The 13,087-nt window shown below is 40.8% G+C and overlaps 1 protein-coding gene across 1 annotated transcript; it reads right to left on the bottom strand.

Moving 5' to 3' along the window:
* Positions 1-2,775: 2,775 nt before the first annotated feature.
* LOC136759147 (centrosomal protein of 85 kDa-like) lies at positions 2,776-11,897 on the bottom strand. The gene is made up of 6 exons (XM_066714018.1): positions 11,890-11,897; positions 6,643-6,787; positions 5,816-5,941; positions 5,008-5,160; positions 4,271-4,425; positions 2,776-2,963 (listed from the first exon to the last, which is right to left on the bottom strand). Exons 1-6 carry the CDS (start codon positions 11,895-11,897, stop codon positions 2,825-2,827), a joined length of 726 nt encoding a protein of 241 aa, XP_066570115.1. The 3' UTR covers positions 2,776-2,824.
* Positions 11,898-13,087: the final 1,190 nt, after the last annotated feature.

The following is a 13,087-nucleotide window of genomic DNA, read 5'->3' as shown; positions in this document are numbered from 1 at the left end:
GAAGAAAGGGCAAGGTGTCACAGTGTAAACACTGTGTAAGTGAGAGTTGGGTCACAAATGGGACTGAGGGTTCAGCACTCATCGCATCCCTGGTCTTCTGAGGCACTGCTGAAAACCAAACATGCATAACAGCTTTGTGGTTTTTATTTGGGATCGTTTTTCTTTTTAAACCAGACAATTTTTCATAAGAGCAGAGTAGGAAGTATTAGTGTTAGCATTTTTTGTCTCTCTGTTTGTCAGAGGCCAGACAGAATCACTGCATCAGTTATTCGGGCTGATTTGTGGACAATGGTCTCTGCAGGGCTATAAATAGCTTCCAGAGGCTCCACACAGAAATATCAGTAGAGGTCTAATCACTGACCACACTGATGCGAGAGGTCAGTCTAGGTTCAGTACTACTTAGGACATGCTCATGAATTAGCCACATTGCTGAGGAGTGTGTTCAAGTATGTGTGTGTCTGTTTGTGCCTGCGTGTGCATGACAGCATGTAGAGATATGCTGGTCCGTCTCCTGTGGTACTGGCAGAAAGGGAGAGCAGATGAACCTCAATTTCAGTTTCCTATTAATAAATCATGAAACATTATCAGTGCTTGTTGATGGCTGGAGTTAAATGGCGACTCCAGGCCAGCCAGGAGATCAGGGCAGAGCTCAGAAGGGGATTCTTTTATTCATGTGTTTATTGATTATTTTCAAACATTTATGAGGCAAATGCCCAGAGCACGTGTGTTATATCTGACAAAAGGTAGCAAATGTTAACAGTGCATTGTATGTTACAAAAGCCAACACGATGGTGTTGAATGTAATAGGAGCTCGCAATTCTCATATTTTGAACTAAAGAACAGGAATCATTATTCACAATCTTTTATTTTCTTGTTGGCATGATAAGTAACAAATTCATGATTTTTCACAAACAAGTTGCACTCCTTGATTCAGCTGTACACTAATTAGGACATAAGAAGCCCATTTACAGATCCCAGAGAAACACCTTGATAACACCTTTGGCCACTGTGTGTACAACTGTGTACAGCACTCCTATCTGGCATGAATGCGTATGAAGGGAATGAAAGCCAGGGAGAACAGTAAGTTTACCTCCTCAGGTGTGAGAGAGAGTTTCTGCAGGTCGGCCTCTTTTTCTAGCAGCTGCTTCCTTAGGTCCTGTGGAATCGTTTTTTCCATCAACAGCTTCTTCTCTGTTGCCTGGAGAATACACACACACAAGCAGATTAAAGGACAGCACTGGAATTTGATAACATTTATAGCACAAACACAGAGCAGTTCAAATGTACCTGCATCTCCCTTTTCTATTTCCAGCCTCATATCAGTTTCCTGTCTACTGGTCGAGGCACATACAGTGAGGGAAAAAAGTATTTGATCCACTGCTGATTTTGTACGTTTGCCCACTGACAAAGAAATGATCAGTCTATAATTTTAATAGTAGGTGTATTTTAACAGTGAGAGACAGAATAACAACAAAAAAATCCAGAAAAAACGCATTTAAAAAAAGTTATAAATTGATTTGCATGTTAATGAGGGAAATAAGTATTTGACCCCTTCGACTTAGTACTTGGTGGCAAAACCCTTGTTGGCAATCACAGAGGTGAGACGTTTCTTGTAGTTGGCCACCAGGTTTGCACACATCTCAGGAGGGATTTTGTCCCACTCCTCTTTGCAGAACCTCTTCAAGTCATTAAGGTTTCGAGGCTGACGTTTGGCAACTCGAACCTTCAGCTCCCTCCACAGATTTTCTATGGGATTAAGGTCTGGAGACTAGCTAGGCCACTCCAGGACCTTAATGTGCTTCTTCTTGAGCCACTCCTTTGTTGCATTGGCTGTGTGTTTCGGGTCATTGTCATGCTGGAATACCCATCCACGACCCATTTTCAATGCCCTGGCTGAGGGAAGGAGGTTCTCACCCAAGATTTGATAGTACATGGCCCCGTCCATCGTCCCTTTGATGCGGTGCAGTTGTCCTGTCCCCTTAGCAGAAAAACACCTCCAAAGCATAATGTTTCCACCTCCATGTTTGACGGTGGGGATGGTGTTCTTGGGGTCATTCCTCCTCCTCCAAACACGGCGAGTTGAGTTGATGCCAAAGAGCTCAATTTTGGTCTCATCTGACCACAACACTTTCACCCAGTTCTCCTCTGAATCATTCAGATGTTCATTGGCAAACTTCAGACGGGCCTGTACATGTGCTTTCTTGAGCAGGGGGACCTTGCGGGCGCTGCAGGATTTCAGTCCTTCACGGCGTAGTGTGTTACCAATTGTTTTCTTGGTGACTATGGTCCCAGCTGCCTTGAGATCATTAACAAGATCCTCCCGTGTAGTTCTGGGCTGATTCCTCACCGTTCTCATGATCATTGAAACTCCACGAGGTGAGATCTTGCATGGAGCCCCAGACCGAGGGAGACTGACAGTTATTTTGTGTTTCTTCCATTTGCGAATAATCGCACCAACTGTAGTCACCTTCTCACCAAGCTGCTTGGCGATGGTCTTGTAGCCCATTCCAGCCTTGTGTAGGTCTACAGTCTTGTCCCTGACATCCTTGGACAGCTCTTTGGTCTTGGCCATGGTGGAGAGTTTGGAATCTGATTGATTGATTGCTTCTGTGGACAGGTGTCTTTTATACAGGTAATGAGCTGAGATTAGGAGCACTCCCTTTAAGAGATATTAAATTAAATTAAAAATATTAAAACATTACAATTATTAAAAAGCTGGGACTGACATTTAAACTACTGTAGATCAGCTCTATATTTGAGGACTGGTTTGTGTGCTCTGATCTCTGTCACAGCTTCCCCTCGTGCTCAGGCAGCCCCGGCGCTCCTACAGGAGGGGGTGGGATACCTTGGTGCTCTGGCTGTGCTGCTCCTGGAGACGCGTGTTGTCACATTCCAGCCGTTTCATGTCCAGCATGGACAGCCTGACGCCATCCTCAAGGCACTGCTCCACTTTGTGCTGCAAGCTACGCAAAGGAGCAGAGGCAACGGAGCAACGTCAGAGGAGAGAAGACGCCAGCAGTGACAAAAAGGGCAGGGAGGCTTTGTAATGAGTGCTGAGACCCCAGACATGAAGCCTACAGAACAGATATGGAATCATCTCGACTGACAACATGTCCTGACTTGACTACCCCCATGGACAGATGCACTCAGACCCAGTAGTTTTTGACAAATCCTAATTTGTATAAACGCACTGAAACATCAAATGAAACAGACGCACATGCATCCCTATCTGGTAGTTTGGCTGTGTGTCTTATGCAGGGATGCTAAGATTATATATCAAAGTTCAAACAACATTCAAGGTGTTTAACCAACCAAGTGCTGGAGACAAAGAAAAATGGGTCAATAACCAGAAGACATCAACATTTTGTTTACATTTAGGTTGAAAGGCTTCAGTCAGTATTTTTGTTATCCTGGTGCATTAAATAAAAATTTGATTGTAGATTCTCCATGTCAGCCAACTGAAGTATGTTTACAAGTATTTACAGGAAGATGCCATGCCATTTGAAGCCCTGAAAGAAGACCATTAAAGTTTAGCATGTCACAATGTCTGGTTAAAAAGAAAAAGTGAACAAGTTGATAATCACCCAACCATTATAAAAAAAGAATGGCACATGTCAGCTTAGGAATAGGTTTGAAAATCTGTAATGATTCTGGTTGCATTGTCATGGTGGGAAAAAGTCTCACATTTACAATGCAATTTTCAACTGGAAGACGAGCTGCGATGAAGCACAAGGCTTTTTTGATGTTGCAAAACTAGTTCAGTAGAGATGACCACTCCCTAACATGAGCTTAATGACAGTTCCTTGTTCACAACTCATGTTACTGTTCAGGGCTTATCCTGATGGCCAAATATGAGTCACAAAAGTATTCCATTCCTCTCTGTGTTAACAGCATAAGAAATGTTGCACTATATCTAGAATTGTTGCTCAACATCAGAGTTCGTCCCCATGGACTGCTCTTGAAGTTGTGAAGTTGTTTATTGTAGGGGCTCAAAACATTGGAAAGATTTGTTTCCCTGCTGCAGCCCAAACCAGCAAAGGCATACAAATTTGAAAATGTAAAGGCTACATTTAAACAGACATTTCTAGTGCACGTGCAAGGTACTGCCTCAAGCTTTCAGACTTAAAACATGTTGCCTTTGGACACAGAAAGATCAAGTGTAGCGTGCAGGTACACCATTCCCTTGTGTGGTCACATGAGGCTTACAGAACTGTCTGAGGCACATGTGTGTATTTCTCTATGACCTGCAAAACAATTAAACCCACACTACCTCTGTACAGAGCCAACCAGCTCCTTCTCCTTCTTCCTCTGGGACTCAATCAGGGCCTCCTTCTCCTGGACTAGGACTCGGCTCTGGCCCAGGCTCTTCTCCAGCTCACCGACTCGCTCCTGCAGCCCTCTGGCCCTTTCCTGAACAATGGCCAGCTGAGACACACAACACAAGCCCTTTTTCACAACTCAAGTATCGGCAACAGAGAGGCAGACAGCAGATTTCACTACTCAATAACTGAACTCATGGAAGACAGGGTGTGTTGATATTGGTGTGTGTGGGGGGGGGGGTCTGCTACACATTGCAGAAAGAAAGAAAAGATGGATGCACTTCTGTTCAAAAGGAACGGTCATTCATAGCCTAACTTTTACTGCCCTCTGGTGGTACATAACCATACTACAAAATGTATTCATATACAGTTTTTTACTTCATATCAGTGTCTTACAATGTGTGATTTTGTATAATACGGGGGAGAAGGATAGGTATATTACAAACATGTATAAAGCATGTCGCAGCAACAAGTGTCACGTATCTGACAGTGAAGAAACTCAGATCAGGGTGTCTGACATCATTTCTGACAGATGTAGTGCTTCACGCCTCTCGTTTGTTATGTAGAGAGCTGCTTCAGCTCTCTCGCCCCCTCAGATGTGCAGATGCATCCTTGCTTGAGGGCTTGATTGATGGTCCAGTACTCATCTGTTCTGACAGGTAAACTGAGAGAAGGCGAGCGGCCGTACCTCCTGTTCCTGACTCTGCACATCCTCCAGGGAGGGCAGGTCAGCGAGGTATTTCTCCAGTGTCTCGATACGCTGCCGTTTTTCCTGGTTTTGCTCGCTTTCTCGTTGACATTTTTTCTTTAAGCTGCTGATGTACTTGTCTCTTGTTTTCAGCTTTAAAACAGCAAGAGTGAATCAATTCAGCTGCACGGCCAAGACATTCACAGAGGACACTTTAGACAATATTTCTACTTTGATATACAAGAAAATGCATTTACATTTTTAGGATGGAACATACAGGTTTGGGGCACATTTATGTGCATGAATAAGCTCTTATTTATTTTTATAAAGGCCAAAATTCACTTCAGTTGCTGCACCCTGATACTAGAGAGACACTGTCACCGTGCAGCAGTTCTGTGCAATCAAAATTTCTGTCTGAAAAGGAAAAATACAGTTGTACTCAGTATGAGAGAGAGCAAACATTTTCTGAATTTACAGCAATACATTCCAGTTTGAACAAACTCTGTTGGTTCATTGCCGATGAAACTTGGCTAACGGTTTTAGTTCCTGGATCCTTCATCGATGCTTGAACTCTAAAGCTCCAGGAATAGCACACAGTGTATTTCAAACACCCCATAAAATAAAACCACAACCTGTCTTCTAACCTTGATTAAGCATTTGACATCACCCTTATCATTACACAACAACACAACAATATCTGGGTAATTAAGTTTGTTAATCACTGCTGGACCGTGTGAGCAGAGGTTCACCTGACTGCAACTAAATCTGTAAAAACAGAGGAATCGATAAGCAGAAAATAAATGCATACCTTCTCCTCCATTTTTATGACCTGCAGCTCAGCGCAAGCCTGCTGCAGCTCTCCATCTTCACAGCAGAGAGCATCTGATCTCTCCGAAAACTGTGCCTGCAAGGGTGACTTCTCGTACTGCGATTCCTGGTTAAATAAATACATAAATAACCTCTTGAATGTTGAGAATTAGATTGCTCAGCAGCAAACAAGAAGCACAGCTGACACAGTTACACAAAGTCTGACATTTAGAAAAAATGCAGAAAAATGTAATATACATTAATCTGTGTAGTTTATCCAAGTCATGATGTCACCTTCAGCAACACAGCAGGTGGCGGTAAAATAAATAAATAAAGAGTTCCTTTGTGCTTTTACACACAAACACACACAATATAATGTATGGATAGAGTGAAGCAAAAACAGAATTTGAAGATATAGTAACTACTAATGGACTGCTTTTAATCTGAAACTGAGACTGTAGTAAGATATGTGCTCAAAATACAGATGCATGCACACTTGACTGGGTCACACTGTATTTGTATATAATCTACACTGTGGAACGTACCGTGATATTACTTCTTGAATTTGTGTTTGAAGAAACACATGATGAGGAATGCCTTGAGTAAAAATGCATAAAATTGCAATTCAAATGGAAAAGAAGTTTGAAGTGATACAATTAGCAGAAACTCACGGTGCATTTGTGTATAAAGCCTCTTTCTATCCCTCTTTTATTAGCCCTAGCCTTGGAATACTCGACCTAAAATAGCACTGGGCAGTCCAAGACTAGTTCTACTCTGGGCCTGCTGACCTTGCCCTGGGTGTGCTAATAGACTGAATTAGGTGTTTACCTTCAATTTCAGGCGGTAGGGGTCGTCACAGCCCCCACGCTGACTCTGGATGACTTGTTGGACCCTCAGCTCATTTTCTCTGATCTTCTCATGCAAATAAATGATCTGCTGCTTCTGCCTGCAACACAGCACAAGCCCCACAGCACTGAAACGGTGTGAAAGACCACCAGACACAGACAAACACAATATCACTTCTTAATGCAACACGCCCAGTGAACATTGAGCAATATCTCTGTACAGGGATGACTGGATTAAGGGACCCAACTAGAGGAAGTCTAGAAGTTTAAATGGATAACATCCCAAAGGAAGAGCAACTTCAAGCAAATAAGCAGCAAGCTTGATGAATAATTATTACTGATGCAGAAGATAATGCAATAAAGCTGGAGTCCACAGCAGCAACTAACTAGGATACCACTGTGACAGAATTAGCACCTGACAGTTAAGGGTTTCTGATAACATTGAAGTATATCTGAAAAAGACTGGCCACTGAAAAATGAAAGCCAGTCAAAGAGGGTTCATTGCGAAATTCAATTGAAGACATTCATATAATTCTCTTTTTTGTGTGTTGTACTATTATACTGATTCAGCCGGGCCTGCTGTAAGTGGTTCTTGTATTGTATCTTGTATCCATATAGGGCTAAAGTGCAATGACTTCTATGGGCCTGTGCCTGCGTTTCTGTAAACAATCGTTCACATGGGCAATTTGTCTTCCCTCCTACAACTTTATTTGGAATCAAAAACCCTGTGGAGAGAATGGGAGGCCAGTAACGAAGCAGCGGGGGAGTTGGGGACTTCTGCATAGTCCATGACAAGAAATGGGGCTGCCAGGCATTTGAGAAACAGCTCTGTTTATTGTTCCTGGCTGTTCTGTGCTCTTTCACAGAGTGGCAGTACTGAAGTGGCTCTAAAGCCAAACGCTGTTTACATGGGGGCTGAAAATGAGAGGAAAATATGCAGTCTGTAATTTTCAGTGCCAGCTCTCGTGGACAGAATTTATTTTTTTTCCTTTAGAACATAAGAAAGTTTACAAACGAGAGGAGGCCATTTGACCCATCGTGCTCTTTGGTGTCCATTAATAACTAAGTGATCCAAGGATCCTATCCAGTCTATTTTTAAATGTTCCCAAACTTTCAGCTTCAACCACATCGCTGGGGAGTTTGTTCCAGATTGTGACGACTCTCTGTGTGAAGAAGTGTCTCCTGTTTTCCGTCTTGAATGCCTTGAAGTCCAATTTCCATTTGTGTCCCCGGGTGCGTGTGTCCCTGCTGATCTGGAAAAGCTCCTCTGGTTTGATGTGGTTGATGCCTTTCATGATTTTGAAGACTTTAATCAAGTCCCCACGTAGTCTCCTCTGTTCCAGGGTGAAAAGGTTCACTTCCTCAGTCTCTCAGTAGGACTTTCCATTCAGACCTGGAATAAGTCTGGTTGCTCTCCTCTGAACTGCCTCTAGAGCAGCGATATCTTTCTTGAAGTGTGGAGCCCAGAACTGCACACAGTATCCAGATGAGCTCTAACTAGTGCATTGTACAGTCTGAACATTACTGAACTGAATATTATCTAAGTCCCTCTGAATAGCCTGTGCTGCCGAGATTGTATCTGCTGATCCACCTATTTTAGTATCATCTGCAAATTTGACAAGTTTGCTAACTATCCCAGAGTCCAGATCATTAATATAGATTAGAAAAAGCAAAGGCCCTAGTACTGATCCCTGTGGAACTCCACTAACAACCTCACTCCAATTAGAAGCAATTCCTCTAATCGACACCCTCTGTTTCCTAAACATCAACCAGTTCATAATCCATCTACTTACATTACCCTGAATGCCTACAGCTTCCAATTTGAGGATCAGTCTTTGGTGTGGAACCTTATCAAAAGCTTTTTGGAAATCTAAGTATATCATATCATATGCTTTCACCTGATCTACAGCTGCAGTTGCATGTTCAAAAAATTCTAATAAATTAGTAAGACATGATCTGCCTCGTCTAAACCCATGTTGACTATCTCCACGAATATGGTTTTCATTAAGATGCTCCTCTATTTTCTGTCTAATAATAAGTAATGCAAGTGAGACCGATTGGTCTGTAATTTCCTGGCTCAGTTTTGACCCCTTTCTTGTGGATTGGTATGACATTTGCTGTCTTCCAGTCAGTTGGCACATCCCCTGTTCTAAGTGTCATTTGGAATATTTGAGTTAGCGGCCTATAAATAATTTCACTAATTTCTTTAAGTACTGTTGGAAATATACCATCTGGCCCAGGTGATTAGTTTGTTTTTAATTCTGCTAGTCCCTTTAGCACCTCCTCCTCATTTATCCTGATCTCTCTTAGGGTTTGACTGGACTGGTTGTTAACCTGTGGCATGTTATCCGTTTTTTATTTTGTAAAAACCTCTGAGAAATACTCATTTAGAACATTTGCCACATCTTTTGTTCTCATCATCATTTTCCAAGATACTTCCATTTTTGCCCTTTATCTGTTTCACTTCGTCCTTTATTGACCTCTTGCTGTTGTAGTATTGAAAAAAGGTCTTTGCATTAGTTTTAGCTCCAAGAGCTATGTTTCTTTCTATTTCCCTCTTTGCTTTCCTGATCCCTTTCATAACATCTCTTTGCAGTTCAATATATTCTTTGTATTTTGTTTCATTTCTATCCCTTTTGTATGCACTATACAACATTTTATTTCTATTGATTCTTTCTATTAAGTACCGCCTACATACCTTCAAGGTTTGCTTTTCTAAAATTGTAGACCATTGTTTAAGACGTGGTCCTTGTTTTTTGAAAGTATGCCTCAAAGCTAACCATATTGTGATCACAGTTTGCCATTGGTTCTCTAACTAGTGTCAAGTCAATGCATGCTCTCTCTCTGGTTGTTTCCCTGACAAATTGAGTTAGAAAGAAGTCATTTACCATCTCAACCACTTCTGTTTCTGCTTCTGTAGTCCAAACTGAGCTTTCCCAATCTATGTTTGGGAAATTCAAATCCCCCATTATAACAGCCATATCCTTTATGTTTTCTTCAACCTATGGAATGGCATCATAGGAGTGAGTTTAGAAATAAAGCTTGTAATAATGCCATTGTAATTAAAACTGCATAAAATAAGAACATTATACGGATGTGCAGAGGAATTCAACAACAGAACTTTGCACAGGATTTCTGTATCTGTGTAATTACCTATAATTTCTATCACTAATATACATCCAACTGTAGGAGACTATCATCATGAGTGGGACTACGGACACAGACACAGCCAAGAAACTAATTTTAAGCTGTGAATCTTCAACTGGTTTTCAAGGGTATTTAAATATTTATTCATTATTTAAGAGCTATTTCTCAATGCATTCGGTGTTGGAGAAAATATATTAATGCATCACTGTCCCTAAATCATATTAAAATAATTAAACAACAATTTCAGTCCAAAATTGACAATTGTGTTTCTGGTGAACTTGAAATGTTAGCTCCATCTTGCAGTGAGAATATTTTAGGTTTTCAGTTCACTCAGACAGATCAACTACCTTTCTCAGACCTACAATCAAAACCACTATCTCAGTGGAATATGTCAAAGTTGGCTTGAGAATTTGTTTCAGTGATTTTAAAATAAATACCGGTATCTCGACCGTATTCCTGCACCCAAGATATTTTAGGTGAGCTGTCCTCCCAATAAATCTGTACATTACTTCAATGCTGATTTATATTGAATTTTCATTTATTACTAATGCCTGCAACATTTCCAAAATAAGTGCCTTTTTGGAAATGTAGTCAGACCGACTAAGCCATTGTATGTTTATATATATCTCCCTTACAGCCCATATTGACTTTCCAGTTAATACCTGATTTCTCCTGCAGAGTGTTTGTAATGCTGTTTATACTGCATATCCTTACTTTGTCCTCAGGAATATTTCCTGTTATTAGCTGTGCTATACACTGGCATTGTCAGCCCTTTTATAAAGCTTGTGGTTACTGTGTCTCTTCCCTGGCACAGCAGTCTTTCAACGGCTGTTTGAAAGCTGATCCTCCAAACTCGTGTGGCTTGCATGCCTTGTTAATTACCTCTCTGTTCAAGGTCACTTTCACTTCACCACGATAATGTGCCATCTTCCACTACTGTCATATTGATACTGTAAGCTCTACATGGCAGATGTCTGTTACTGTTCTGTGTGCTTCACCTTGTGTGTGAGGAGACCGCATTGCCGCAGAACAGGGAGTGTATAATATTTGCCGGCTTTGCTATATCTAAAGCAATCTAGAGTGATTGCCCATCCAACTGACTTCAGGAATGAAGATTATTCCCCCGACTTACCTGTCAATCACTATCTCTTTCTGTCACATGAGACTCTCTTAGATTTTCAATAAGGCAATCAGTGGGAGAGATCTTCCGAGAATCTACAGGAAGATAACCGTACACTAGTGCATAGCTTCTAAACAAGACCGACAAACAACACAGATACAATAAAATGACCCAAAGATTGAGATCATGTTTTGAAAAACAAAAACAAAACACACATACAAACAGTAGATATAAAGTCCAGATGTTCTGCTCTATTTTTATATATTCATGGCTTTATTAAACAGTGAATTGTTGCAGTGCTGTGAAATACACAGAGCTGCACTATATTTAACAGTTTGGATTCGCCACCAGGAAACAATGCTGTTTATAGTGGTTCGTACTGCACTGGTATTCAAGTAGCCTCTAGAGTAAACCAGATGCGTTGCTTCATTTTCTGAAAGGGGCCAGTTATACCACTGCTTAAGCACGGGACTGACTTCTGGGGGTTATTTAAAAGTACTTATTACAAACTTTTCTAAATACAAACTTCTGAATTTGTTTACAGATTCTTTATTGTTATGTATTTCTCACATTATTTTTAATATTATTATTCTTAATAATAACAATAATAATAATAATAATAATAATAATAATAATAATAATAATAATAATAATAATAACAATATACAACCTGTTTAGTCTCTCTTTTGTAAACAAGTCCTTATGTGTATTAACACCTCTGGAATCCCCTATAGATGTACCAGGTGTCTGTACTGGGAAGTGGTGTAACACGCTCTGTGGTACAAGAATGCAGATCAAGTATTTTTACATGTTTATATGAAATCAGAAAGCTTTAAAGTCATAGGATAGATTGGTAAGGACTTTTCTGTGTAACAGTGGAATATCTTCTATCTCGTGTCACAGGGAAAGTATATTCGAAAATAAAATATCACTGAGGTGCTCTGAGGGCTGAGGCAACCTTACTTGTTCATCTTTATCAGTCCGTAGCATCATGTACAATTTAAAATACATTATTCCGGAAGTGGCTACCCTCAAACAACACATGCAGTTGCATAACAGACTGGAAAGTGGCAAATGTCATCACTGTGGGCTACTGTGAAATACCCGTCAGACTCATAACACTCAGATGATTTATAAGATGCTGAGAGCCAGCATCATTGTCATCATGTGATGTCACAGCTACCATAAATATGGCAGGGAACCCTTTAATCTTCACAATACAAAGGTTCATCACAAGTAGACGTGTCGAACCATAGGGGTGGACTCGAGCTCTGTGGGGTGATGGGGTGCAGGACTGTTTTTGAGGAACCACTAATGTTTGGTTTTCTGGAGGCTAGTATTCTTTGTCAAAAAGGTGTCTTTCTCTCTTTTTTCTCTCTATTGGATTATGAAGAGAAGACAGTAAATATGAAAATCGAATTCATTAAAACAAAACAAAAAATCGTATTCAAGCCCCAATTATTAACATTACTTTGATGTTGTTACAACACTAACGCATTTTTAATACATTTCAAACTAACATTGTTAATGGTTGTTTTTATAAGGGCTTTCTAAAATAACTAGATTATTTTTCCACTCCCTCTGTCCAAGTTATCCTACAGCCAGGCTAAAAATACTTTCCTAATAATGCCCCATATATCAGCAGCACACTTAACTCTCTTGAAAACAGGGTGTTGAATGCCTCTAACGGACATTGTCCTGCTCGCATACCCTGACGATAGGAACCAGGTGGTCTCACATCAGTGACTCCAGCACTACACCAGATTGCTTAAGTTGCTTATTTTTAATCAGAATCATGTAGTAATGCGTTAAAGATACCCACCTACCCAGAGGATAGAGGGGGATATATAACCAATAAATGAGTAAATACATAAAATCAGACGCCTCTCCTGTTTATGACACCATACACCAGGTGCGAAATGTACTCTGCTGTTGTGTTATATGCAGCATATGATCCTTCAACCACACCTTGGCAGCCTTTCACTGAACAGTCACATCAGCTGGCCTTCTGTTGTGTTGGCTTGTGTGCGAGTAGTCCTGCTTAAAAGGGACAAGAGCCAGTAATACAAGAGCTTACGTTCTGCTACTGAACTCCATTATGAATTTGACAGATTATCTAACGTAACACTTCCAGCCAGATCACAGAATAGACTTTAAGCTG

Source organism: Amia ocellicauda, chromosome 1, assembly GCF_036373705.1.
Source record: "Amia ocellicauda isolate fAmiCal2 chromosome 1, fAmiCal2.hap1, whole genome shotgun sequence".
Taxonomy (NCBI): domain Eukaryota; kingdom Metazoa; phylum Chordata; class Actinopteri; order Amiiformes; family Amiidae; genus Amia; species Amia ocellicauda.
The sequence above is the reverse complement of the archived record's forward strand: the minus strand, read 5'-3'. Positions and strand labels throughout refer to the sequence as shown.